Source organism: Aotus nancymaae, unplaced genomic scaffold (assembly GCF_030222135.1).
Source record: "Aotus nancymaae isolate 86718 unplaced genomic scaffold, 86718_ANA_hifiasm-v0.15.2.pri h1tg000018l, whole genome shotgun sequence".
Taxonomy (NCBI): Eukaryota; Metazoa; Chordata; class Mammalia; order Primates; family Aotidae; genus Aotus; species Aotus nancymaae.
In genome coordinates this window covers 13,358,458-13,385,687 of record NW_026988430.1, presented here as the reverse complement: position 1 = coordinate 13,385,687, position 27,230 = coordinate 13,358,458, and the positions used below count along the sequence as shown (strand labels likewise).

Sequence of the window (27,230 nt, the reverse complement as noted above, 5' to 3'; positions counted from 1 at the left end):
ATTGTGCAACCAAATGCTTAAACCGACCTCCAAATGATCTATCCCTAGAATAACTTAAACCGACCTCCAAATGATCTATCCCTAGAATGCCACCACCCCTGCTTCCTAAGGCTGACTGTATTTGCCTGCAACTCGCTTCTCATTTGCTAGGAAGCCCCCTTTCAACCACCTCTCTCTGCCGCCTTCCAGATCTTGTCCACTTTGATATCCCCTCGATCCACATAGAGCTCGGGTCGACACTCCGCCTGAGTCCCCTGGAGCACGTGCGGCGACACTCAGTGACTGACAAGAGGGACTCGGAGGAGGAGTCTGAGAGCACCGCCCTCTGACATGGTACCGCCCATCCTGACTCACGTGTACATACATCACGGGCCCCAGGAACGCCGCCAGGAGCAGCGTCCGTGAGCTTGCCAAGTGTTCTCTGTTGGCTCTTTCCTGCCACTGCCAACATGAAGTTGGAGTTTGGCAGAAACTTGTGATCTCCAGTCCGTGTGGTGATGCTGGTGGTGCAGATTTTATTTGTTCCTTTCGGGTGGTGACTTTGGCCTTTTGTTTGACCTTTGCCTTTTGACTTTGTGCCTCTTTTGATCCACTTTCAGCCTCCATGCCAAGCAGCACCCACCTCTCCACCAAAGGCTGGTCAGGAACGTCCTTTGTCAGGGGTGGTGTGCGAGGCGCTTGCTTTGCCTGGTTAGACCCGAGGGCTGCTACCTTCTCTTTGGACAGCTCTTGTCAGGTCTTGCAATATCAGTTTAACAGCCACAGAAAGGAAGCAGGACAGCAGGCCCTTTCACCCACAACTGGACCAGGTCCAGGATTCCAGCAGTCTTGGGGCACTGACCTTTGCCAGCTACTGGTTGTGGCCGGGGGGAGCTTGCCACTAGAAAACCTTTCAGGCCGCCCCCTTCAGTAGACTCCAAAGTAAATGGCTGAAAACAAAAATTTGTTTCACTTCCTAAGTTTTCCTTTTTCCACTGTGTGACTGAAAGCTCCTATTACAATCATTTTATACTTCTGAATCTGCAAAACAATCCTGACAGTGTCTGAAAGGCCCAAAGGTGGCCTCCATGTCCCCAAATAGATTGGCTGTTTGAGATTAATTTTACCCCTCTAGGTACCTAAACGCACCCAGCTCACTAGGTCTGTGGGGTCCTAGAGCCTGTCTCTTCTTTCTGGAGGTTAAAACTGAATAGCAATAATTACGTTACCCAGAGCATGTGGAGGAAAGCAAAACCAGCCACGGAGACACCGGCCCACGGGCTTGGCCTGCAGTGTGGCCTGCTTTGCTCACCAGCGTCAGCCGCTCATCCCTTCTCATGAAGTCCCATCCAGTCATGGGGACGAGGGCCGGGAGGGCACCGGGGAGCCTCTTCACACCTGGGGATTAGGGGAGTGAGAAAAGATGTGGTCCATGCATGCAACGTCAAAGTTTAAAATTTTATCCTTTTAAAATAGATATAATATACCTATACATGATATAATATTTGTATATATGAAATCTCTCTATATTTGTTTAATTTGAGCCATTCAATCTAAACCAATGTACAGGTGTACAATGAAAAACTGAAATGCTTAGTTATTTTTCCCAACACGGTGTAAAGTCACCCTTCTCTGAATGGGACATGCAGACTTTTGATGTTACAGCTTTGCTCACTTCCTGGCAAGGGCAGTTCACGCCTCAATTTGTAATGGAGTCTGGGGTAAGGGTGGGGGTTGAAAGTTATCTTTAAATACATGTACAAATCGTTGTCAAAAGTAATGTTATTAAAATAGATTTATTATCCCTGACCTTGGCATCCGCTCTTGCTGTAATAAACCTGTGGGGACATGGCTGTCAATCTCAAATGCGTGCCAGGATGGAACCCGAAGGTCACCACCAGTGTCAAGCCAAGTCCCTGGTTATCATCTCTTGCTTGTCCCTTGAGTTTCTAAATCTCTTTTCATATTCTCCTGGGTAGGGAGACTACACAGTAAATTCTAGATTCAACTTTGAACGTGCTCTCAATTTTTCCAAGCACTAATCCGCGTTTGTAAATCCCACAAGGAGGGCAAAGGAAACCAGCCCAGTGTGACATTTCTCAAAACCTTCAAGGGCAAAGTGCTCCCCATTCTCAGCATGGAAGCAAGAGACAGCAAATCTATTGTCTTCACTTTTACCCACAACAACCAGAAGACTTGCATTTCCCTGACCAGTGACACCAGCCTGGCCGGGCTCTCAATGATTGATGATAGGGAAAGCATGCCTGGCTGTCAGCTGGCACAGCATGAGTTCTGTCAAAAGACTTGGTGAGCGAGGGTAGCTCTCTGAGGACAGGTTCCAGAGGTGCTCATGCAATGGGAGCTGACTTCCAAGGCCCCTGGGTACCAGGCAGCTGCCACCTGCAGCACAGAAAGCCTTCTCCAAGGCAGTGTGCAGCAGACCCTGCTCTGTAACCACAGCAGGAGGAAGTGAAAGAACTCACAATTCCCAACTCAATCTTTATTGCAGCTGAAATACTATTCTTGTTGAGTCTCGGACCCTTGGACCCAGTGTTCTTGCTGCGTGGCTTCTCTCTGGCGTCCAGGGGAATCACTCTGCTGGATTAGAGAAAAGGTGCTGCCGTCTGTGTCTCCATGACTTCCTGAAAAACTGCCTTGCAATGGAATTAGTTCATTTGCTTGTTTCCGTGTAGCAGCCTCCTGTCCCGCGGCTGTGCCAGGCACCAGTTCTAAGAGGTGTCTATGGACCAATGCTTATCTGGGAGCCCAAGCCTTGGCACAACTCCATACCACCCATCCTGAGTTGCCTCCTGGGTGGACTGTCCAGTTTCTACCAGCAAGGAGAGCAGATACAAGGGCGTGTGTGAGACAGCAGACACACAGCCTTCAGAGTTCAGGGTCACTTCCAGCTCTTCACTGGGCTCTGACCTTCTTGCTCTGTGGCTCCTCTGTGTGGGCCCGTTTCTGCTGGGGCTCCCCATCCTCCGGACCACCTGCCAGCTTCCTGGACAGGAGGGCTGCCCGCACCAGCCGCAGCTCCCGCTTCTCCCTGCGCTCCTCCATCTCCTCGATGTCGCCAGCAAACAGGGCTTTCAGTGGGGGTATCAGCTTGGGCACTGTTGGAAAGTCTCCAAAGCAGACCTGTAAGACACAACACAAGACAAAGCCACGCCTCAGAGGGGCAGGGGTGGGGGACAGAAGCTGGGAGGGAGGCAATCATGTGCCCACACGGCAGCGCCAACTCCCCTTTCTTACTGAGTGCAAGCCAGTGGGCCACAGTTGTAATGGAAAAAAGAATGGCATGGAGGCAGCCCTTTAAAGAAGGGGTCAGAGGCTCCCCAGGCCTGGCGAAGGAAGGGCCTCAGGAGAGGGGAGGGAGGGCAGTCCAGATGCTCTGAAATCAGGCTCCTGAAAATCCAGGCCTGGCTCGTGCCCTGCCCCTTCATTCCAGAAGGCTGGCGTCAGGACTGGCTTTCCCACTCACAAGAGGCAACCACCTGTCTCACAGGTCTGTGCTGAGACTCAAATGCCATGACTGTGTGAACAGTCCAGGTCTCAAAAGACTCTCAGAAATTTCCAGTGAACTGAAACTGAAGACTTAGCTGGCTCCTGCAGGAGGTGGTTCTGACAGCAAACCCAACACGGTTCAACCTGGTTAGTGATGGGTAGGTATTCTTTTCCCTGGGTGGCTCCAAACCAGAAAGCAAACTCCAGCTGACCATTCTACTCAGTGTGTAGCGTCCCGTCTCCCTGCCCTGTCCCTGCCCCATGCTGCCTGCGTGACATACAGACCTTCATGTGGTCAAAGGCAATTCCCACTTTTTCGTTGAAGTCGGGGCTGAAGAGGGGGACCTTGGCGTAGCGCTGGCTGAAGTGGTTCAGCATGATGAATGCTGCGTTCATCCGCATTCCCACGCTGATGGCTTGGGAGGTTGTGCTGCGGGCAAAGGACAGAGCAGACTAAAGCTGAACCCAAGTGCAAGACTGCAAAGCAGAGAGTGGTACAGCCCCTGGCCCTCAACTGCAAGGACGCCCAGGGAAGCTGGTGAGTTTTCCTAACGGGCACCTCTGCAGCCAACACAATCTCCCCGTAGGGCCAGATCCTCCACATACTCCCCAGAATGAAGCCCGCCCTCTGTGTTGGCTGCCGAATCTGTCCACAAGGGTACCCGAGAAAGCACAGGACCCACCGGGGGTAATGCACTTTCATTGGAATTAACAGCCCAACGTTCCGTCCCGCAGACCCCACCTGCCCCTGGCAATTCCCTGACATGGCTTATAGTTTATTCAGCCTATTTCTAAATGCTTTAAAAAAAACTGCACCTCGCTCTAGAAAATTGCCTAGAAAATTCTGCAAAAATAAAGGCCAAGGGCCTGAGCATTGCCACAGGTCAAGGAAGCCCCTACAGCCCTTGGTAAGAAGCAGGGCAGCCCCATATCAGAGGAGGCACAAACATACAGCTGCTCAGTTTCACATGCTGGGGGAGGGAGAGGATACGGGCGACCAGGACTAACTGGCCTTTGCTACCTGTGTGTCTTTTCCACTGCTTCCTCTTCTAAACCATCTTCCAGGGTGGCTTCATGTATCAGGAGGGTGGCATCTTTCCCTGGAGAAGAAGCACAAGTCTCTGCGAGAGCAGCACACAGCCCTTGGTCACATGCTATTTACGGGTGTCAACACTCAGCCCCCCTGGCCCTGTGTCTGCCTGTTAGGACAACAACCAGAGACTCTCAGGGGTGGGGACCTGAGTCTGCTGCCTCTGCTGATGTTTCCCTGCAAACTCACCTGCATTCACCTCCAGCTACACAAACCCCAGGGCAACTTCACGGTGGCTTGCTTCTTCCTCTACTCACCCATCCGGACCAGAGCCTCGCAGGGCATGGTGTCCCCGGAATAGACCACTTTCCAGCCAGAGGTGTGCACCAGCGAACAGCCGAATGCATGCTTGCAGTGCCGCACCAGACAGGTCTGAAACTAAAAGGGCAGGGCTGGAGGGCCTGCGGCTCTGCTCCCCACCTCACCCCCACAATGCCTGCGGCTGTGCCCCTTACCTCTTCCAAATCACACGTTCCCAACAGCGAACTGATCAGTCTTTCCATTGCGGGACTGGAGATCTCAGCCCCTTCCTGAAGGCATTTGGCAGGAATCATACTGTAAGAAGACAAAACATTTAAAATGATAATAAACATTTCTTGGATACCTGGAACCAAAGTTTATGTCTTTGGCTGGAGAGCCCCAAAATCATTCTTAGGAGGAAACATGATTTAAATCATAGTCGCTAAGATGAGAAAACAGCTGTGAAACATAAAAAGCCAAACCAAAGCCTCCAGGCCCCTGGGAGGAACCCAGCAGGTGAACGCTGCCTCCGGCTCAGGCAGCACAGGCCACGGCCAACTCCAGCAGAGGGGACTCCTTCCCCTTGGGGTGAGGATGGTGTCACCTCCCAGCTGGCCACATACCTGGTGTGGACAATCTCTGTGCTAGCCACTATTTGGGTGCATGGCTCTGGAATTGTCTCATGAAGAAAAGCTGGTCAAAGTCTAGAAAGCAGCTCAGAACTCAAATGAGGACTGGGAAGAAATGCTTCTAAGAAAATAAACATTAAATGGGAACCATCTAATGATTTATTTCAGCCAAAGCACTTCCCCCCTGCTTCTGCCATCTGGGACAATGTCAAGGGCAAGACTGCTGGGGGATATTGTTAACTGCCCCGGCGTCAACCTTGAGCTTCTGAAGGAGGTGGCAGCAAGCTGCCCGGCAGGGCTGGGCTGCCCTGGATGCTCACCTGATGTGGTGCAGGATCTCCTGGCACTGGTTGTGGTACTGCTGCAGCCAGGGTTTGAGCTGGGTGGGGGCAACCACGAGCAAAGGGCGAAATGGCTTTCCCAAAGATGCCTGAAACAAAAAATCCAAGTGCCGAGTCAACGACAGAACATCTCAATGAAAACTGGAGTGCCAAGAGGTATGGTGGATTACGCATAAACCACTGAAACTCTAAACGTCAATCAAGTGCCACACTTACCAAGGCTCGTTCTCTCTGCAGCAAGATATTTAGCAAGCCCTAGGAAGGAAACAGGAGACAGGCGTTAGCCAGGCCCCAAGGCTCTTCTCCTTCGGGTTAGGGTCTGGAGTCCTCCCTCTTGCAGGATTTGCAGCCCTATGTCAGCCACCAGCCTCTAACACAGCCGCAGTGGGGGTGGCACATGTTGAGCCCCCTGCGCCATGACCCTGAAATGTCAGAGGCAGAAAGCAACGTGACCCATGTTGGGGAGCGGGATAGTTAACTGCGCACAGCCCAGGGCCCAGCACCCCAGGAGACCAAGGTGAGGGCCTCACAGCCACACCTCCTGCATCTGGCCGAAGCTTCCTGTGAGCAGGCCGTGTGAGAAGGCAAGATTCAAGAAAGACTGGGTAACCCAAACCTGTCTTGCTGCAGGAAACGAACTAAACAGAAAGAGAAGACATTCTTGTTATGCAGAAGGACTGTGCTAGAGTTTTGTAAAAGATCATTTCCTCACTAGAGAAGAGTAACAAAAGCTCTGAGCAAGTTTGGGAATTGGAGGAAAAGACAAGGACAAAGGACCATCTCAACGTGGCAGCGCCTCCTCCAGGCTCGTGGTCCAGCCCAACACTCACCGTGTGGTGATCAGCATGCAGGTGGGACACGAACACAGCAGCCAGAGTGCCCAGGACCCTGTCCACCTGGTCTCCGTAATGACGGCACAGCTGCCCAAACGTGCCCTCACCACAGTCCAGCAGCAGAGACGTGTCGGGGCTACAGAAGAGAAGAGCAAGAGAGTCACCGGCACAGGGAAGGCTGCTGACAGTTCAGAGGCTGATGTCTGCTTTGGACAAGACCAGGAAGCCACTGTAGAAATTTCTCTCTTGGTGCTTTTCTTTGAGGAGCTAACATATGAGCCAATTAACTTAACCATAAAGGTAATTTTACATTTGTCTCTCCTCCTTATAGCAAACAATTATCCATCGAACACTGAAACCCTTTAGAGTATACTTACACAAAGGCTGGGCATCAAAAAAAAAAAAAAAAAGTCTATAGGGCGTGTAAAGCATTTAGTCCTAACAATGAATCTGACTAAGTAGATTGACTATGTGGCCACACCCTCTGTGGAGGATACCAGGACAGGCACAAAGCCATACACGACCGTTTCTAGGTCCAGCTGCCATTGGATTTTCCCTTTTCAAGCGGCCAGGGTTTCCTTAGCTCATGTCCTCAAAGATACCTGGTGTAGGTCGGGCTGCAGGTGCTTCATCCAGGGAGCTAGTTAATGTAGACTCCCAGGTTTCACTCAGGGCTTCTGACTTGCTTTTAGGCAGGGCTCTGGAAGCTTGGATTCTGACAAGCTTCTTGGGCTATTCTGATGTGCAGTCCATTTCACATAACAGATAGTGAGAGCTTCAAGGTAGAAAGAGTGCTGGCCTGCTCTGGCCTTCCTCCTTCTTTGGGAGGAGCCATGAAGACTAAGAGGGCTGCACCCAATTTGCAGAGAAGCCTCAGGGCTAAGACATTACCTTCCGGGGGTGGGGGGAGCAGGGTGGCAAGGTAGCAAAAGCACCTTCTCATGAGCTTCAGCTATTCAAGGGCCATTTGCAGGGTGTCTGGTCAGCAACTCAAAAAGCCCTTCTCCCACAATCTCAGCCCCTGTGAAAGCCCAGCTTACTCCAAGCTGCTTTATTGCATTTCCTCATCCATAGAGAAACACACCCCAGATCGTACATTTCTGACATCAGGGCGCATCTCGCCACTGCTGTATATGGCTCATGCCTATAATCCCAGCATTTTGGGAGGCTGAGGCGGGTGGATCACAAGGTCAGGAGTTTGAGCCTGGCCAACATGGAGAAACCCCGTCTCTACTAAAAATACAAAAATTAGCCAGGTGCGGTGGTGGATGCCTGTAATCCCAGCTACTCAGGAGGCTGAGGCAGGAGAATCACTTGAAACCAGAAGGCAGAGGTTGCAGTGAGCTGAGATCGTGCCACTGCACTCCAGCCTGGGCAACAAGAGCGAAACTCCGTCTCAAAAAAAAAAAAAAAAAAAAAGAAAAAGACATAACGGGATGAATTTTGGTGATTCCTCAAGTAAATGTTTGCTACCAAGGCGATAAAATGCAGTAAGGCCACTGCTCCTCCTGGACACTCCAGTGGAGATGACAAGTCACAGGGCTTGATACGGCTCCATTTTCAAATCGACTGGTTGAGTGCAGCAGGACTTATGTGTAAAAAGTAAACAAGCCCTTGATGGAAGGATGCTTCGTGGGAAAGCAGCATACCTTATGTTGACAAGCGTGGCACTGACATTTCGAATCTTCATCGGGATGGCAGACCCTGTTCCAAGGAAGATGATTTCTGGGTATGGACTTTTCTCTGTGAAAAAACACATGTAAAACAATCCATTTCTATGGGTCAGACGTGAGCCAGCATGCAGCCATGAGTGCTATGGTTCGTGTAACACTGGTTCCTCCCCAAACCTCATGTGGCGATGTGTTCCCCTGCATGGCGATGTTGGGAGGCAGGGCCTAGTGGGAGGTGTTTGGGCTTCGGGGGTGGACCCTCCTGAGTGGCTGGGAGCAGTTATCACAGTAATAAGTATTGGCTCTCAGGAGACTGGATTACTTCTCAAGGGAATGGATTAGTTCCTGAGGGAGGGGGCTGTTATAAAGCCAGGGTGCAGCTCAGGTTTTCCCCTCTTCACAAGCGTCCCCTTCCTACTTGCCCTCCTCTGCCACATGATGATGCAGCAGGAAAGCCTTTGCTGGAAGCCAGGGCCAGGACCTTAAATTCTCAGCCTGTGGAACCATGAACTAAATAAACCTCTTTTCTTTATAAATGACCCATCCTCACATATTCTTTTAAAATAACAAAAAACAGATGAAGACAGATGGGTAAGGAACATAGTTCTGTCCAGCTTCCCAGGAGGGGGACTGGCAGGTCCCTGGCAACCGCCCCCACATAAAGGACTTCACACTAGTGTGGGACCCTCAGGCTATTCGTCACCAAAGGGCTATCTGAGAAGAGCAAATAAATTCTACAGTCCTTTCTTCAAAAGAATTGCTGTAATTCTTTTAAATTTAAAACATGACATGACTTTATGCTGGGAACTGTCAATTTATTTCAAGAGTGCCGAGTCTGCCTTGCATCCAGCTCTTATTGCAAGACCACGCGCTTCGGTGGGATCCTTCCAGCTCTACGAGGTAGGAAATGCTTTGTCTCACAAGGGCGACAAGGCTCAGAGGGCCAGGACTTCAACGAAGATGGTGAGAGGCAGGGTCAGGATTCAAATCCAAGGAGACCTGGTTACAAAACCTGTACCTGGTCCTCAACCTCAGCTGAGTGATGTGGCAAAGATCCTCCATGGACATGCATCAGCAAAGCCAGGACTAGATCCCTGGCCAACCAAGTCCCTGTTCCAAGCTCTTTCCACAGGAGTTCACTAAACTGATTCACTCGGTGTGTGCCTCCTAAAGAATGCCTGGGTGCCATCAACAAATGCTCTGATTGGGTGGGATGGGGCACAGGAATTGGGATTCTTAAACTTTCCAGAGCCTCTTCCTCCAATGGCGATAATTCTAATGTAGAGAAGCCCAGGATTAAACTGAAAAGCCAGATTAAAATGTACCCTGCCAGCAGGCTACTTAAAGCCATGAAAATAGCAGCAGGGGGCTGAGTCCAGGAAAGAATGGCTGCTCTGCAGGGCCCCCCCTCACCTGCTGGGGCTGGGCCATCCTGTGCACTCCTCCTGGGCCCCCCTCACCTGCTGGGGCTGGGCCATCCTGTGCTCTCCTCCTGGGCCCCCACTAACCTGCTGGGGCTGGGCCATCCTGTGCACTCCTCCTGGGCCCCCCTCACCTGCTGGGGCTGGGCCATCCTGTGCACTCCTCCTAGGCACCCCCTCACCTGCTGGGGCTGGGCCGTCCTGTAGACTCCTTCCGGGCCCCTCATCACCTGCTGGGGCTGGGCCGTCCTGTGCACTCCTCCTGTACTCTTGCACACTTTCCTCGAAGTTGGGAAGCTGCAGGGCCTCAGCTATGAATTCCTCAGGATTGCAAGTAATAATGGCATCTCTGCAGGGAGAGAAGCATCTCAGGTGATGATGGGATATATGGCCTCAGCAGAGCCCAATGTGGATGTCCAGATTAAATTCAGGGGGACAATCTGCTGGAAGTTCTTTCAGATCAACACTAAAGGCTAAATGCCTAAGATCCAGGGCAATTCTGCTCCACCACCCTTAGGAAGCTGCATCGCTCCACCTCAGGGCCAGACAATGGGGCACTACTGATGCTCAGGGCAGGATGGTTTTCTTTGTGGCCAGTGCTGCTGTCCTGGTGCAGCACCCCTGACCACCTCCCACCTCCTAGGCTGTGACAACCAAAAATGCTTCCAGATATTGCCAAATGTCTGCTGAGGGGTAAATGGTCCCAGGTGAGAAGCAGGGTCCTGGAGGAGTGACTCTCAAACTCATGTGCACACCCAGGAACTCTGGCAAAATGTAGAACCCAATTCAGTAGCTCTGCAGCGAGGCCTAAGATCTCACTTTCCTAGCAAGCCCCAGGTCACCCAGAGTGACAACTCCTTGGACAGGTGGCTCTTCAACCTGGCTGAGCATTAAAATCACCTGGGAGCTTATGAGTCCCAAGCCTAACTCTCCAGATTATAATTCACTAAGTCTGGGGAAGGCCCTACACAGTATTTTTCACAAGCGTAAGGTAAGTCTGAATGTCGGCTAGGACTGTGAATGGCTGCTGAGTGTGAAGAGCCTGTACAGCTGCCAGCAAAGGGACACCAGGTTCTTTAACCCCGTGATGCTGCCTGTGGGCCAGAGTCTTGCTACTGAAAGTCTCTTAAAGGGCTCCACCTGTCCAACCACAACAACACACAGCATCCAGTCATAATCCAACACATGGTCTATGCTAATATGAACACTGTGGAGTGGACAGGAAACTTAAAATCAAGGTTCAGATCTTAAAAATTAAAAGAGACTGGGCACAGTGGCTCACACCTGTAATCCCAGCACTTTAGGAGGCTGAGGTGGGTGGATCACCTGAGGTCAGGAGTTTGAGAACCACCTAGCCAACGTGGTATCACCTCATCTCTGCTAAAAATACAAAAAAATTAGCCAGGCATGGTGGTACATGCCTGTAATTCCAGATACTCAGGAGGCTGAGGCAGGAGAATGGCTTGAACTCGGGAGGCGGAGGTTACAGTGAGCTGAGATCGTGCCACTGCACTCCAGCCTGGGCAACAAGAACAAAACTCCATCTCAAAACAAATAAATAAATAAATAAATAAATAAATACGTGGGGAAGTAAGGCTATTCACTTTCCTGGTTGGAGTGTACTGGTAAGGGTTTCAAAATGGCATTTTACATTTATCAAGTACCTTAAGAAGTGTCACACTCTGGGCCAGTAAACCCCCTTTAGGAAGGACTTTAAGGGAACAGAGTTCCCATCCAAGATTTATATATGAGACATTTACTGTTTCATTAAAACAGCAAAAAACTGGCAACACCCCAAATGAGTAAACATCCCTATTTGGAATACCAATAAAAATCTTGTCACTTAAGATTATTTAGTGACACAGGAAAAGACTGACGACGTCAGGCCATAAACCCACATATACAAATTAAGCAACACAACCATTGTCTCTGGGTGACGGGATTATGGGTGACTTTCTTCATCATACATTGCTTATTTTCTATACTGTGAAACAAATGAGCTCTATCAGTGCTGTTTCCAGGACAGTTTTAGAACAGGAGAACTACTGGCCCCAATCTTCCCACCTCAATCCAGCCTGGAGTAGGCTGTTTTTCTAAATAAATTCATACTGGCACACAGCCAAGCCCATTCATTAGATTACTGTCCGTGTCTCTTTTGTGCTCAAAGCGGAGCTGAATAGTTGCAACAGAGACCATATGGTCTGGAGAGCCTCCTGAAACATTTACTATGTGGCTATTTACAGAAATGTTTCCCAACCGGACTGAGACGATTCCATTAGTTCAAGATGGCACAGACCTCTGCCACTCCCTCCTGGGACGGAGCTGGTACTTGAGGAGGCATTCACCCCGAACCACGGGCACACTGAGGATGGGGCTCTCCTCCTGAAAGGGGAGAAAACACATTCGTGGAGAGAAAGCGACGGGGCAAGAGCTGGGCTGACAAGGGGCCATTCTGAGACACTACCTTACAGGGGAAACTGGTGAGCAGGGGGAAGATGTCAGGGTGGATGAGGTTGAGCTGGGTTTGGATCTTGTGGCTGCGAAGGCAGTGAACTGATGTACAGTTTTCATTCAGGACCAAGTGCTGGGTGTCAGGCCCAAACCTGTAATGAAAGAGACCCTGCATTTGTAGCACGTTAGGAAGCAGTTCCCTGAGGAGTGGCGCCAAGCTCAGGAGTGGTAATGGGGATGAGGTGTTCAAAGAGGTCAGTGACTTGCCCAAAATGGGTTACTGCATGGCCAAACATGGTCACACTCCTGGAGTCTCAAAGCCTGGTGTTCCCTATCTCAGCTGCCTTTCAGGTGTGCTGGGAAGAGTGAGAGGAAAAACAAGAAGAAAGATGTCCAGGGCCTACAAATAGGGGACTCAAACCCTGAGGAATGAAAGAAGAGCCAGCAGGAGAGCAGGCCTTGGAGCAAGGGGTGGGTGAACGGGTTGTGTCGGGGAGACACGGCAGGGGCCAAAAAGCAGCCCATGGTCACCCTGCACCCGAGCTGAACTCACACGCTTCCACCTGGCCTTGGCCAGCAATGCCCCAAGGAAAAAGTAAAGCTCCCTCCTTCCAGTGACTAAAATTTACCTCCCAGGTTTGCTGGGGACGACCCTAGAGCATCAAATGAAGTGAAACGCAGGGTATTTAACACACCGCCTGCCACAAAGTGGGCATTCAGGAAACAGAAGCTATCATTTTATATCTGCAATCTCTTCTTTGGGATTCACTGGTGGAATCCTCAACCAAAGGGCAGTATTTGTTCAGACAAGCTGAAGAGTGTGGAGGGTACCGAATGAATGGAATTGTGTGGACGCTGCGCCACCTAGCGGTGCATTTTTTCACAAGTGTGGCACAGATCAGGGCGCCTAGAATTCTGGGAAGGCAGGAATCCCACAGAAAGTTTAGGCAGGTGCAGAAGGGTAAGTAGTGCTTGAAAGAGCAAGACGGGAGGAGAGGGGAAGGCACCACTACCCAGAAGAGTTGCCCCAAGTGCTGCTGGGCTGGGCTCCATACCTCTCCATCCACTGCTGGTACCTGCTGTCCACAAGCACAGATTCTGGGGCCAGGTGAACCACCAAGGCCACGGGGGCATCTGCGTTTCCTTGGTACCTGGGCAGAAGGAAGAATGGGGCTTTACAAAGTGATACAGACTCAGGATATACCAAGACAGGAACCATGTAGCCAGGGAGAGGTACCACCAAGCCCTCTGCGGCACTGCAGTGAGTCCACAGCCTCTACGCCCAGGCCATGCTCTTCTGGGGCTGCTCAAAGCAGGCCCCAGTGCTGGGCCATTTACAGTGGACATGGGGCTCCTCTATCTGGCAAGCTCTGCTCTGGGCCTTCCAGTTGGCCTGGTGGATCCTTTCTCAGAACTGCCGTTCCTTCCTGTCCTCTCCACTCACAGGGGTCCGACCTACAAAGCCAGACCCAGGCTCTCTCTGCCTCCTCCTGCTCCCTCTCTCCTTTCTCTCTCACGGCATTTCCTCCAATGAACCTCCTGCACTCCAATGCCACCTTGGTGTCTGTCTTCCAGAGGACCTGTGACACAGGCATGAAAACTGAAAATCGTCTGAAATTCCACCACCTGGACAACGGACCACTTACTAACATGCTGATGAGTTTCCCTCCAGTTCCCTTTAAAAAGAAATATACACAGTGGCTATTTTTATCTATCCCCACCAGCATCATCGCACAGATGCACATGGCTCTCGGATGACACCTCGTTCACTGAAGAAGTTCTGCTGCCCCAAACTTCATTAAAATACAAAGCCTGGGCTACCAGGGCACCCACATTCACCCTGGAATAAAGCCGACTATGAATGAACTCCTAACACTCTGACTCGGAATGGGAACAGCAGCCCAAAAGGATTTGTTGTGGTAAGTAGAAAAAAACAAGTGAAAAAACAGACACCAACTAGGAACAGGAAAAATACAGGTAAACTACTATGAGTTGGAGAAAAGACTCAAACTCAGATATGTGGGTCAAAGATTCCACCTGGGATGAAAGCTGAACTGCAAAACTGGTTCTTTGCTGGAGGACAAAAACAGAGTGGCAGTTGGCCCCAAAGACATTGCCCAGTTGTGATTCCATCCCCTAACACAGACTCTTGACCACGACAGTCTCACACTCTAACCCACCTCAGACGTTTCAATGTAGGTAATGGAAGCAAATTCGGTTAAAAATAATCCAAATGATAATCCGTGCCATTAGTTAGAACTCAAAAGGGGGTTCCAGAATTTCTTGTAGTGTAAGAGCTGTAACAGTTCCAGTTGAATTTCTAGTCCTCAGTGGTTTCAGTTTTCAACCTTTTCTAATTTCACTTTTGAGTCTGTGTACCCAGGAGCCCACCAACTACCAATAATGACTTAAATCCTGAGAGTAGGACCGACCCAAAGGTAGAAGTCTTGGCCTCTGAATTTGAAACCCAGACAGCAGGCCCTGCCAGAAACAGGGCTCTTGCCACAAGATGCCCATGTCGGCGCTGGGCTGGGTTTCAGCTCTCACTTCTCCCACCCTAGAGACCCTCATTACCTCTGAAAGGTGGCATTCTCACAGATGGGTTGAATGAAGCCTTCATCTGGACATTCTACCACCACAAAAGCAGCACCAGGATCTGGAGGAGTACATAGCTCTTCAGGCAAAATCTGAAAAATCAAATAAGCCCGCCCACTGGGGTCACAGGTCAACCACCAAACCGAACTGCCTTCAAGGCAACTGCTAACATGACATATCCTATCCAGAAAGCTGACAGGTACACAAAGCACAAAAGCAGCTTTACACATCACCGGCAGCACCTCCTGCTCTCTTTGTTGATATGTATAAATAGGTAACTAGCAGGCAGAGGCACTTCAGCACTACACTGGCCAGGAAATGAGGTGTGCATTAAGGTTCTATTCAATCTGTAGCCATTGGTCCTCATGTCCTTAGAAGTCAGAGGAAATATCTTGACAAAGAATACGGTGACATTCCTCTGGGCCACAAACCCCAGGCCCATCCATCAGGGGTCTATTGTTAGACATTGTCCTGAGCTCAAGTACCAGGGAAAGCATGCACGCTTTGAGGAGGAGGATGATAGGATCCTGAATGGACAATCTACAAAAATACTCAAATGCAGCTGTGCTGACATGCAGGACAAGCACAGATAAAAGAGACCATTGTGGCCGAGCGCAGTGGCTCATGCCTGTAATCCCAGCACTTTGGGAGGCCAAGGTGGGCAGATCACCTGAGGTCAGGAGTTCGAGACCGGCTTGGCCAACATGGTAAAACTCCATCTCTACCAAAAATACAAAAAATTAGCCGAGTGTGGTGGCATGTGCTTGTAATCCCAGCTACTTGGGAGGCTGAGGCAGGAGAATCGCTTGAACCCAGGAGGCAGAGGTTGCAGTGAGCTGAGATCACACCATCGCACTCCAGCCTGGGCAACAAGAGCAAAACTCCATCTCAAAAAAAAAAAAAAAAAAAAAAAAGTCCATTTTATCACTTAGCTAAGTGATATCCAAACTGTTCCTCTTCCTTCAAAAGTGGTGTCTGTGGGGCCTGCACTAGACACTGACTCTGCCCAATGTTCCTCCAGACCCTACCTGTAACTGCTGAATCATCAAGAATACCAGGCTTCTTACCTCTCTTCCTTCATGAGTGATGCTTTTCCCGTCCTTGACATCAGCAATGATGGGAGCTATGGCAGCTGTCCCACTGAAATGAAGAGGCAAGGCCTCTGTGAGATGTGTTTTCCTTCAGTGCAAAGGTGACCCAGGGAGGCCCCAGAAGCCTCACCCCCCACACTCACACTGGGAGGCCCAGCTCCTTTGCTTTTAACACCAAGAAGTTTCCTTTCTTTAAGTGAAGCTGCAACAAAGAAAACGTGATTTTAGTGGCTAAGGAAGAAGTTTGGTTTTAATCAATTTTCTCAGAAGTGTATCTTTCTGGATTAAAAAAAAATAATGTGTTCCTACAATTCATTAAAATGTATTTATTGCTTTCAGAAGGTATACTGTATTCTGAATAAGTAATTTATTGTCAAATGCTTTAGTACTAAAAGTCAAAATGATTTAAATCACAGTGCTTTATTTCCTAGGATCAACTCATTATAAATATAATATAATGTAACTCATTTGAATATGAAAGTTAATAAGCATCCTTCAAATATCATTGAGGAGAAACACTCTTCTGTCATTCTACACTCCTCAATTAATAGTTAAAGGAATGTTACCAGAGAGCACTGCCTAACAGAGCAATCATCAAGCAAACTGCATGTAACATAATATTACAACGACAGTGATAGGCTAACAAAAGGATGGATGGTTTTTTATTTCTCTTGTATTTTTCAATTGTTTGGCAATATAATGTCATTGCTTTTATGTTGGGAAAAAAAAATTACAATTAAAAATCCTCAATATGCTATTATGTTAGAAAGGCAAACAATAATTCTATCACAAAGCTTCATAATTGTTTTATAGGAAAAAAAATTTTTTACACACAACACCAGAAAAAAGTCAGAAATGACATATAGGTCTTTCGAGTGCTGAATTACATTGGATTTTCATTTTCTCCTTTAAATATTCATCAACTATGTGCATCTTCTTTTAACTCCCTGAAGTCAAAAACTTACTCAAAGGGCTAAGTCTCAAATTTGGATCTGAAATCCTTATTCTCAGGGTTATAGAATTTTCCATTTTGAAAAATACTGTCCTAGATGAAGGATTACAGCTTCAGTGTGCACAACACACAATGATGACTGATGGCTGACATCTTTAGATAATTAACAAGCATGTTATGACCCAGCATTCTCTCCACACACCCAAAGCGGTTTGAGGATAGCAACTAAATGTCTCTCTAATGTTTAAAAGGTACTTGCTGCTGAGGGCAGTGGCTCACACCTGTAATCCCATCACTTTGGGAGCCCAAGGCAGGAGGATCACTTGAGGTCAGGAGTTCATGACCAGCCTGGCCAACGTGGTAAAACCCCATCTCAACTAAAAATACAAAAATTAGGTGGGTTTGGTCATGGGCACCTGCAGTACCAGTTACTTGGGAGGCTGAGGCAGGACAATCACTTGAACCTGGGAGGAGGAGGTTGCAGTGAGCTGAGATTGTGCCACTGCACGCCAGCCTAGGCAACACAGCAAGACTCCATCTCTAAATAAATAAAATAAATAAATAAATGGTAATTGAAGGCTGGGTGCGGTAGTTTACTCCTTTAATCCCAGCACTTTGGGAGGCCTGGGCAGGCAGATACTTGAGGTCAGGAGTTTGAGACCCACCTGGCCAACATGGCGAAACCCCATCTCTACCAACAATACAAGAATTAGCCAGGCAGAGTGGCAGGCACCTGTGATCCCAACACGGGAGGCTGAGGCAGGAGAATCGCTTGAACCTGCGAGGCAGATGCTACAGTGAGCTGAGATGGCTCCACTGCACTCCAGCCTGGGCGACAGAGGGAGACTCCATCTTTGAAAAAAAAAAAGATACTTGCAGACTTAAGGCAGGGAAACCCATCTCCCCAGGAGCTGAACTCAACCCACGGAGATGTGTTCCTCTCTGAGGAATGCAGAGTATTTGGAAGACGGATGAGAGCCAGAATGCAGCCAATATGGCCCAATAGTGCACCAGCTGCCCGAAGCCAAGGTCTTCCACCAGATGAGTTTCTCGGGTCCTCATGCCCAGAGACTCCCAGAACTTGACCCAGCTCAGTTTTATTGCTTTCCAAACCCTCACCTAAGAGCAGCAAATTAATTAGAAGAGGGGAAAGGGGTTACAGGCTAATTCAGTGACAAAAGCCCTCAGAAGCAGCAGCAGAAGACAGCAAGGAAGGAGACAGAAAAGCCAGGGCAGGCAGCTGGCAGCCCCCAGGAATGGCTGCCTGATAATAGAGCAACTGCCCGAGTGTGTAAAAGTGAGCTTGTCACATTTCATCATGTTCACTGTTACCTATTCAGGAAAGCAGGAATACAATTTAAAGAATACCATGTAAAAACAGTTGAAAAATCAGACAGTATAAATATAGATTACCAAAAATAAAAAATTTGTTAAAGTTTGGAAAATTATTTTGCTGTCTAGAAAATGAGAAACATATAAGTAATAAGCCTGTTAACAATAATACTTAACTTTTATGAAAATCACATTACTCAAATAAATTGATAGAAATGATACTGGCAATGATCTTGCAACTAATACTATTACTTACTTTCATTATTATTTTCACTTGTAGGTTTTAGAATTTAGATAAAAATTCCAAATATATTTCAAAATCAACATAAAAAAAAATCTAAGCCCACAAAAAGGCAATGAAATCTTTTCACATATTTAGACAAATTGGTTGCAAATTGTATTATGATAAAATTTTAATGCAAAATTCTATTAAAAATAATCCACTAGTCAGATCTTACAAACAGTTTACCGTAATAAAAATTTTTAATGGAATTTGACCAATTTCACAGTTACAGATCTAGGCCTTTGTGAATGCTAGCTAATATTCCAAGCGATCTGCTGTTAGACCTTAACTACTGCAGGGAAATAAAGTAAAACGGAGTTAAAAGACTTTGAATAAAGGCCTGATGGAGTTGAAGGAAAACAAACACAGCTGCCTTCAATAATTTCTGAATTCGGCCGGTCGAGGTGGCTCTCACCTGTAATCAGAGCACTATGGGAGGCTAAGATGGGCAGATCACCTGAGGTCAGGAGTTCGAGACCAGCCTGGCCAACATGGTGAAACCCAGTCTCTACATACCAAAAATTAGCCAGGCATAGTGGCGGGCGTCTGTAATCCCAGCTACTCAAGAGGCCGAGACAGGAGAATCGCTTGAACCAGGAAGCAGAGGTTGCAGTGAGCCAAGATTGCGTCACTGCACCCCAGCCTGGGCAACAAGAGCAAAAGTCCATCTCAAAATAAATAAATAAATAAAATAAAAATAAATTCCAAATTCTAAAAGGATCGATTATTGGCAAATACAAAAGAATATGGGCCAGGTGCCATGCCTCATGTCTGTAACCCAGCACTTATGGGAGGCCAAGGCAAGTGGATCAACTGAGGTCAGGAGTTCCAGACCAGCCTGGCCAACATGGCAAAACACTGTCTCTACTAAAAATAAATAAAAAAATAAAAAAAAAATTAACCAGGCATGGGTGGTCCATGCCTGTAATCCCAGCTACCTGGGAGGCTGGGGTGGGAGGACTGTTTGAACCCAGGAGGTGGGGGTTGCAGTGAGCTGAGATCGCACCACTGCACACTCCACCCTGAGTGACAGAGCAAGACTCCATCTCTACAAAAGAAAAAAGAAAGAATATATACGGAGGCTGACTGGGCACTGGAAAAGAATTTAAAAGGAAATAAAAGTATGGGGTTATTTTGAGAAACAGAGCATCTAAACTCTGAAACCTGCGAGTGACGACAATCATGAAAGGTCAGTAGTGACACTCGTTGCAGGCTCATGGCCAGCATCATTTCTATTGATTTATATTTGAAGATCTGCTATCTCTTCTTGGTTCAGGTAACAGGAGCTGCTACCCTCAAATTATTAAATAAGTGCCAACCAAAGGTTGCTGGCCAAGCCCCCAGTCATGTACAGCCCTCCGGAAAGGCTCCCTTACCTTACAGATGAAAGCTACAACCAGGGAAGGGTCCCTGGCCCCTCCTCTCCAGCTAACACCTGAAGAAAAGCACATTTCATTATAACAAGGTAAATGTGAAAGTTGTCAAGACATCACAAACCGAGTATGACTCCAATACCTAATTTCACTTCACATAAAAATTAAATGGATGCTGCTGTCCCAATACAGAGGTTGAAGACACTAATAACTCAAGAAGACGTTTTTTTCCCCTATTTATGTGGAAATGTGTTTGGGTAAATAAAAAACACAAAACTCTCATCAGAAAAACTTTGGCAAGTAAAATTTTTTTTAAATGACACACTTTACCTAGGACTGGAGAGGAGAGAGAAAAAATAAATTGTAATGTGCTTTATAACACATATTAGAATATATGAAATAACACAAAAGTTCAAAGGCCTGCAGAGAAAATGCTGGTGTCAGTCTTCACCTGGTGCCATCCAAATGAGGACAGCATATAAGGTCGGCCTGTTCTCAGTCACTAGACACGAGACACGACCTCGGGACAGAAAGAGGAGCTGCTGAGCTTCGCCGACGCTGGCCTCCTGTTAAGGACAACAAACTGCGGAAGCAGCCCAACTCCTGAGCTACATCTAATCCTGGACTTTTAACTCCGTTTCCAAGTGGGCTGTCATTCTGGAAGAAGAGATGCAGATCCTCTCATTGATGTGACTATCTCACTGGCTTAGCAGTTCTAGTTTCCACATTAATGAAAAATTTGCACGAATGTTTCACTGATGAAAAATACAAAATTAATCAGTTTGTCAGGCCCTGTTCTCCTCTGGGAAAACAGAACACAGTTTTGGGCCTACCCAGGCCCTGGACTGGTCGTTATTAAAGCTCCAGGCTGCCACCTTTACAACAACCCTTCTCATTCTCCCCATGGGCCAAGTTATAATGAGCCCAGGAAGAAGTATCGGTTTTACACACACGGTTTTCTTATAAGAATGATTTTCTTCAAGCATGATGAGGCAGAGAATTAAGAAAACGCAAGGCTTTCTGCTGCTCTGCGTTGTTTATACTATTACCATGTGGAAGGAGCTGCTCATTTTCACTCGACCCGGAGTCTGAAGATCGCTCTGGACTGAGCCTGCCCAGAGGCCTTTCTGGACTCTGCCATGGTTTGTGCTTCCCACTCCTCGGTTCACCTGGTCAGTACAGACACCACCAAATTACACACTGCACAAGGTGAGCTCACAGCCAAAGTCCAGATGTTCATACATGGGAATGCCAGAATGCCAATTAAATCAGCACACCTTTTACTATACAGTAAGAAATAACTAATAAGTTACCTTTCTACCTTGTTTTTGGGCTGCATTATGTCCTGTTCATCTTTTTGTTTCTGCTTAGTGCACAGCCTTGCTCATTTTTACCAACTCGACAATGTGTTATGTAAACAATGTGGGTTGTCGACATGCATATTTATTATCACCAATCCTACTAAAAAAAAGTATGCCCAAATGGTACCTATCTCTAGGAGAAGGAGCATCATTTTACATTTAGTTAAGGCTCAAGATCAAGGGAAAAAAATTCGCTGCTCTGAGAAGCTAAAGCACAGCTGCAACGACAATGAACGTATGTTCATTCATTTCGGGCCACTGGGCACTGAAAAAATAATGATCAGCAAAACAGCATGTTAATAGCAATTGCACAAATAACATATGAAAGTCAACTACTACATGCAATGGAGCAAAGAACAGGGTGCTAGAAATGGACAGCAGAGGGAACAACTCAGGCTGGGGGTGGCTACAGCAGGGCTCAGGTGAGAGAAGACATGTGAGTAGGAGTAGCGAGCCAGGCCACGGGAGTGCTGCTCAGACTGTCACAGCACTGGCCTATGAGCACTTGTGCCATTGCTCCAGCACATTCCTCCCCTCCCTGCCGCCCACAGTCGGCGTAAACCTCATCTCCTCGCCAGGTTCTCGACTTCTCTGGCCTTTGTTGGGTGCTCTGGTCTGTTATCCATCGGCACTTGGTAAGCATCACGTTAGTTAGCACTATCAAAGAAATACCCCTACTGCTTGGTATTCTCTTCATATGTAAGTAAAACCAGACACGGAATATCTTTAGCCAAGCTCAGGACAAGACTGACTCTTCTTAAGTGAAGACCACATCACCTGGCCCTGGTACTTCAGAGTTTGTAGGAGCTTCTAACCCCCTAACAACACATCTTTTAGGTTTCTGTTATAATTATTTATTTTAAAAAGTCTATCTGTGTAAACCTCTTCACAATCCTGTCATCAAAAGAGGGTACTTATGCCTGTGGGGAAAAAACTTCCAAGCAATGAATGTGCAAACTGGAACACAATCTATTTCCCAACAGTGCTTGATGATGTAATATTCCAAAGCATAATCACTATCATTAGGCATGAGTTAGAGGTGCTTATCCATAAGACTATAAGCTCCTTAAGGGCAGGAACCATATATCTCTTCCTCAACTAAATTTTCTAATCATGCTCAGAACACAAACGAGGGTGCCTAAAGCAAATGTTCCATTTCTATTATCACCCATGTTCTCTCTACTCAGGACCTACACCCGCCTCCTGGGACATCTGGCTTTCATACTCACCGTATATGGGGACCTGGTAAACTGTCATGGTCTCATCCTTGTATTCTGGGGCAGAGTGGGGTCGCACAACTACAAGAAAACCACACAACAGCAAAGTGATTGCATTAGTGAAGACATATGGAAAGACTAACTTCACAATCACCAAGCAGGAATTGCCTGCCGTGAACTGCCTCAGTCTTATGGTGGGATTCTGACACAAAAAACAGACTGTCTAAGGAGATTACAATTTTTAGGAAATAAATAAAAATGTATTTTTGTCAGCCATTTATATTTACTACAGCCAGATAAAAGGACATTATAATCATTGGTGACTATCAATTAAGAATTTAAAGCCGGGTGCGGTGGCTCACGCCTGTAATCCCAACACTCAGGGAGGCCAAAGTGGGTGGATCACAAGGTCAAGAGATTGAGACCATCCTGGCCAACATGGTGAAACCCCATCTCTACTAAAAATACAAAAAATTAGCTGGGTGTGGTGACGTGTGCCTGTAGTCTAGCTACTTCAGAGGCTAAGGCAGAAGGATCGCTTGAACCCGGGAGGTGGAGGTTACAGCGAGCCGAGATCGCACCACTGCACTCCAGCCTGGTGACAGAGCCAAGACTCCGTCCAAAAAACAAAAACAAAACCAAAACACCACCACCATTTCATGGTGATGAAGCATTTGATTTTGAGGTTTAATTTTGATGTTTTTAATGGATTCTAATTTGAGAGGTCAGGGCATATATGAGTAAGAAATAGCAGATAATGAGTCACAGACAAAGACATACCCAGTTCTATTCCTTTCAATGGACCAGAAAATATTTTGATTGCTTCAAGGTATTTTTCCTAATGAAAAACAAAGAAATGAGCAATTATGGTTAAACAAACGTAGAACACAGCAAGTATTCAAGTATTTTAAAAGTTACCAATAGGTGTCAACATAAAACAAACCTTAGTATTTGGAACATCATTTATTACAAATGTTTACTAAGCGTCCACTATGTCATATGCCAAGGATTTAGCAGGAAAGAGATGGAGTCCTTGATTTAATCAGACCAGTGGAGAAGACAAAGTGAAACACGGTAACAAAAATAGCTTAGTGGCAATTATGCTAAGTGCTCTGCAAGGAAAATGAAAAATACAGAGGGCTGGGATCCAACTTGCTTGGAGAAGAGACAGTTCTAGAGTCAGTGACCCTCTAGCTGAGCCCTGAAGATTCAGTAAAATATAGGCAGCAGTTAGAAGAGGGAGAGGGAACTAGTGGATGGACGAGTCCTAAAGTGAACAGGGAGTTAGAGGGGCTTAAGAGTTAGCGGTGGAAGCTGCAGCTCAGTGATGGGCACAGATGGAAGTGTGGGTAGGGGCTGGGACCTATAGGACTTGCAGGCTATATGACGGTGTTCTGGACTGTATTGCAAGGGGGAGCCTACGAAGGGCTTTAGGGTAGCAAGTGACACCAATCTTTTGTCTTAAAGTGACCTCTCTGGCTGCTGTGTGGCAGATGGATTATAGGAAGGCAAGAATGGATATGGGAGGCTTTTGTAGTTTACCGGTGTAGAAAACAGAGATAAGGAAGGCCTCAAAAAGAGACAAATGGATGGATTTCAGGCTGGGCCCAGTGGGTCACACCTGTAATCCCAGCACTTTGGGAGGCCAAGGTAGGCAGAGCACAAGGTCAGTTTGAGACCAGCCTGCCCAACATAGTGAAACCCTGGCTCTACTAAAAATCCAAACAATAAACACCTGTAATCCCAGCTACTTGGGAGGCAGAGGCAGGAGAACTGCTTGAACCTGGGAGGCGGAGGTTGCAGTGAGCTGAGATTATGCCATTGCACTCAAGCCTGCGAAACAGTGCAAGACTCCGACTCAAAAAAATAAAAATAAAAGAGACAAATGGATGGATTTCAAATGTTATTTTGGGGAAAGACTTAACAAGAAAGTCTTGGTGACTTTCTTCTTAAGAACTAGAAAATGAACTGTTATATTCAACAACATACACAAGACTTCTCAAGAGGGTAGTAAGCTGGTTTGAAAGGTAAGCTGTCGGAAATTTAATGAATAAAAAGAAAAGCTACCCTTTCTTGTGTGCCTACTTGGTGCCAAACATCTCATAAAGTGATCTAGTGCTTTAGATGTGCTACATCATTTAATCTTTAACAACTCTATGAATTGTGTAAAAGCATATCCACAAAAAATTTAAAAAAATAAAGAAAAAACAACTCTATGAAACATTATAGTAATCTTATAGAAGAATAAACAAAAGCTCTGAAAGGTAAAGTAACTTGTTCGAGGTCACACAGTTCATCAGGTTTGGAACTCAAGTCTTTTTAACTTGAAAGGTGAAGCATTTCAACTACCAGGTATCTCTGGAGGGCAGAAGATTAATTTGCAAAAAGGAAAATTCTTGTTACTGACATTACAAAAAGAAAGGTTGGTATTGAAAGGTGAGTGAGGGAAGACTCACCAGTTGTGGAGGTCCAGAAAGTACACACTTTGGGAGCCCGGTTTCCTTTAAAGTAAGAATCATTCCTAAAAAGGATGAATAAAATCAGATCTCTCATCAACTTGACCTGTTGTCACTACCAAGAGGAGCACCCCATACTAATCCAGCTAATCCAGGTATTTATCTACATGTCCTCCTTCCAGCTTCGGAAGTATCACCACGGAACCTGTACAGAGCAGAAGTGCTGCTGGCTAGAGGTCTAACGGACACCAAATATTCTTTAAATGCCTCTAGAATGGGGCGAGCTGTTACCAGGGTGAAGCAGCAAGGCACCCAGTATGGAGAATTTAAAGAATCATGCACGTGATGGGCTGGACTTCAGTTTTGCACCGTTTAAGTGCCTCACCCCAGCCTCAGCCCTAAGAAGGGAGATTCTTCACTCCTTCCTGTCTCTGCCAGCAAGCCCATGGAATTTGGTTGCAACACAATCCTGACCTCCCCAGTTGACAGACATAAATGACTGGGTAATCCGGACAGTGGGTACGCAGGTGGCTGCCAATGGCATCTGCAGTAAACATATTAACTATAATCACCACTGCTAGACTCTCCACTTTACTGCCACAAATCTCTGGCCTAGCAACCCAAGAAACTAAGTGGATGGTAACACTTAAGAGGCAGTATCCATATTAAAATCTGCTCTTCTGAGTCACAGCTGTTAATGCTCTGTGCTGCAGCTGACTGGGCTGGTATAAAAAGATTCCAGGCCAGGCATGGTGGCTCATCCATGTAATCCAGCACTTTGAAAGGCTGAGGCAAGAGAATCACTTGACCTCAGGAGTTTGAGACCAGCCTGGGCAACGTGGCGAAACCCCATCTCTATAAAAAATACAAAAAAAATTAGCCATGTGTGGTGGTGCATGCCTGTGGTCCCAGCTATTTGGGAGGCTGAGGTGGGAGGATCACCTGATCCCAGGAGGCAGAGGCTGCAGTGAGCCAAGATCATGCCACTGAAAAAAAAACGTCTAGCTGCCCACCCCAGACTCAGAAAAATGGTAAAGCAGGTTAAAATTCCGGAGACTTACCACCAGCCTCTGACACTACAAAGAACATACTCACCACATAAACCCCCAACATTAGACCAGTGCATTCGTGTCAGGAATATGTTGTCCAGGCGAGCAACCTTCAACCTAAGAATGAGAAAACATTTGAACAGGATAACATGAATAGCAATGACCACTTTTGCTATTAGAAAAACACTGGCCTCTCATTTAGGCTTTCAAGCCCCATAATCAATTCCTCCCAAAGGCAAGAGATTGACTCACTTGTGCTCCTGCATGAGTCTCTGAACGCCTTCTCCACAGTTGAAGAGATACCTAAAAGACAAACATTACACAAGTCACTCAGAAGGTTTTATTCTGTAAACTCTCTGACACCGATTAGATGCTTTATTGTAGCATCTAATTGAAAAAGAACAAAAAAGAAAAAAAAATTAAAAGTCTACGCTGAACTACCACGCCACATTTCTGCTATTAGGATGGTGGGTTTTGAGTCCTCCTTGGAAGAGGTGGGAGTGGGGGCCCGTGTGTGTGGCTGCTGGGCCAATATGGGTCCTTTCCCCACCACTGGCTCTTCACCAGATCGGTCCACCCCACATGCTAACAACGACGCACTGGCCTTGGGGTGCACGGAAGAGGATGAAGCTCCGAGAGTACTGAGTGCCAGGCCGGGGCCCAACGGTTGGGAAGAGGACGCTCAGACTCAAGTCTTAAATTCTTCATATATCCCCAGAAGTCACATGGATGCAAGGAATCTGGGGGTTCCCAACCACTAAAACTCCAAGAATCCCCGCAACAGTGAAATCCCACACGTGTGAAGTAGGGAAGCCGAAGCGCTGGGAAGTGCCCGGATGCTTTGAGGTCTACTGCACTGAGGGCCCGGCGGGATTGGGCGTGGCTCGTTGAGGGGACTCCGGGCGCGGCGCACTGACCGGTTGTACTCGGAGAAGACGTAGAGCGCGGCGCCCGCGTCCCGGCGACCCGAGGCCACCACCTGCAGGTACACGGTGTTCGGGCTCTCAGAGCACCCCGGCGGGCCGCGCTTCTCTCGCGTACGCAGGTGCCGCAGTGGGTCCTTGGGCGGCCGCTGGCGGCGGGCAGATCCCTGCGACCAGGTGCGCTCCTGCGACATGGTGCGCCTGGCCGCGGACCGCAACAGGGAGCAAAGCGCCCACATGCGCCTGTCTCCACCAGAACAGAGAAAGTCGCCGGTCACCTCCGTCCGCGTGCCCCATGCACCGCCCAGCCACTCCGCATGGCGGATCCAGCCAATAAGCGCGCCGCGCACAGAGCTGCGCGCCGCGCACAGAGCTGCCCGCCTACGCGAGGCTGGTCATCCAATAGAAAGGAGTCTTACCGCTCGGGACTTGTCAAT

The 27,230-nt window shown here is 47.6% G+C and overlaps 2 protein-coding genes across 5 annotated transcripts in view; one reads left to right on the top strand and one right to left on the bottom strand.

Annotated features, from left to right (window-relative positions):
* ARHGAP44 (Rho GTPase activating protein 44) overlaps positions 1-1,291 on the top strand; it is a 203,132-nt gene extending 201,841 nt beyond the window's left edge. For 2 of the 3 annotated variants that reach the window (XM_064378288.1, XM_064378286.1), the window contains one exon: positions 190-1,291. In XM_064378288.1, coding sequence (XP_064234358.1) covers positions 190-329 — 140 coding nt within the window. In that variant the 3' untranslated portion in view covers positions 330-1,291. The remainder of the gene's footprint in view (positions 1-189) is intronic. The other variant, XM_064378287.1, reaches the window with a different exon arrangement.
* Positions 547-27,032, bottom strand: ELAC2 (elaC ribonuclease Z 2). Of its 2 annotated transcripts, XM_021676091.2 has the most exons (26): positions 26,788-27,032; positions 26,123-26,173; positions 25,917-25,987; positions 24,822-24,886; positions 23,146-23,203; positions 22,378-22,446; positions 20,837-20,956; positions 19,791-19,849; positions 15,991-16,049; positions 15,824-15,896; positions 14,736-14,848; positions 13,217-13,312; positions 12,175-12,313; positions 12,007-12,092; positions 9,893-10,059; positions 8,269-8,362; positions 6,617-6,755; positions 6,003-6,041; positions 5,766-5,875; positions 5,032-5,131; positions 4,834-4,954; positions 4,508-4,586; positions 3,772-3,916; positions 2,908-3,120; positions 2,463-2,574; positions 547-1,377 (listed from the first exon to the last, which is right to left on the bottom strand). In XM_021676091.2, the coding sequence occupies exons 1-25, from the start codon at positions 27,030-27,032 to the stop codon at positions 2,497-2,499; spliced, it is 2,589 nt and encodes an 862-aa protein (XP_021531766.2). In that variant the 3' UTR covers positions 547-1,377; positions 2,463-2,496. The 2 variants fall into 2 exon arrangements, with proteins under 2 accessions (XP_021531766.2, XP_064234355.1); XM_064378285.1 differs by lacking the exons at positions 547-1,377; positions 2,463-2,574 and having other exon boundaries at positions 2,704-3,120.
* Between the last annotated feature and the right edge of the window lie 198 nt (positions 27,033-27,230).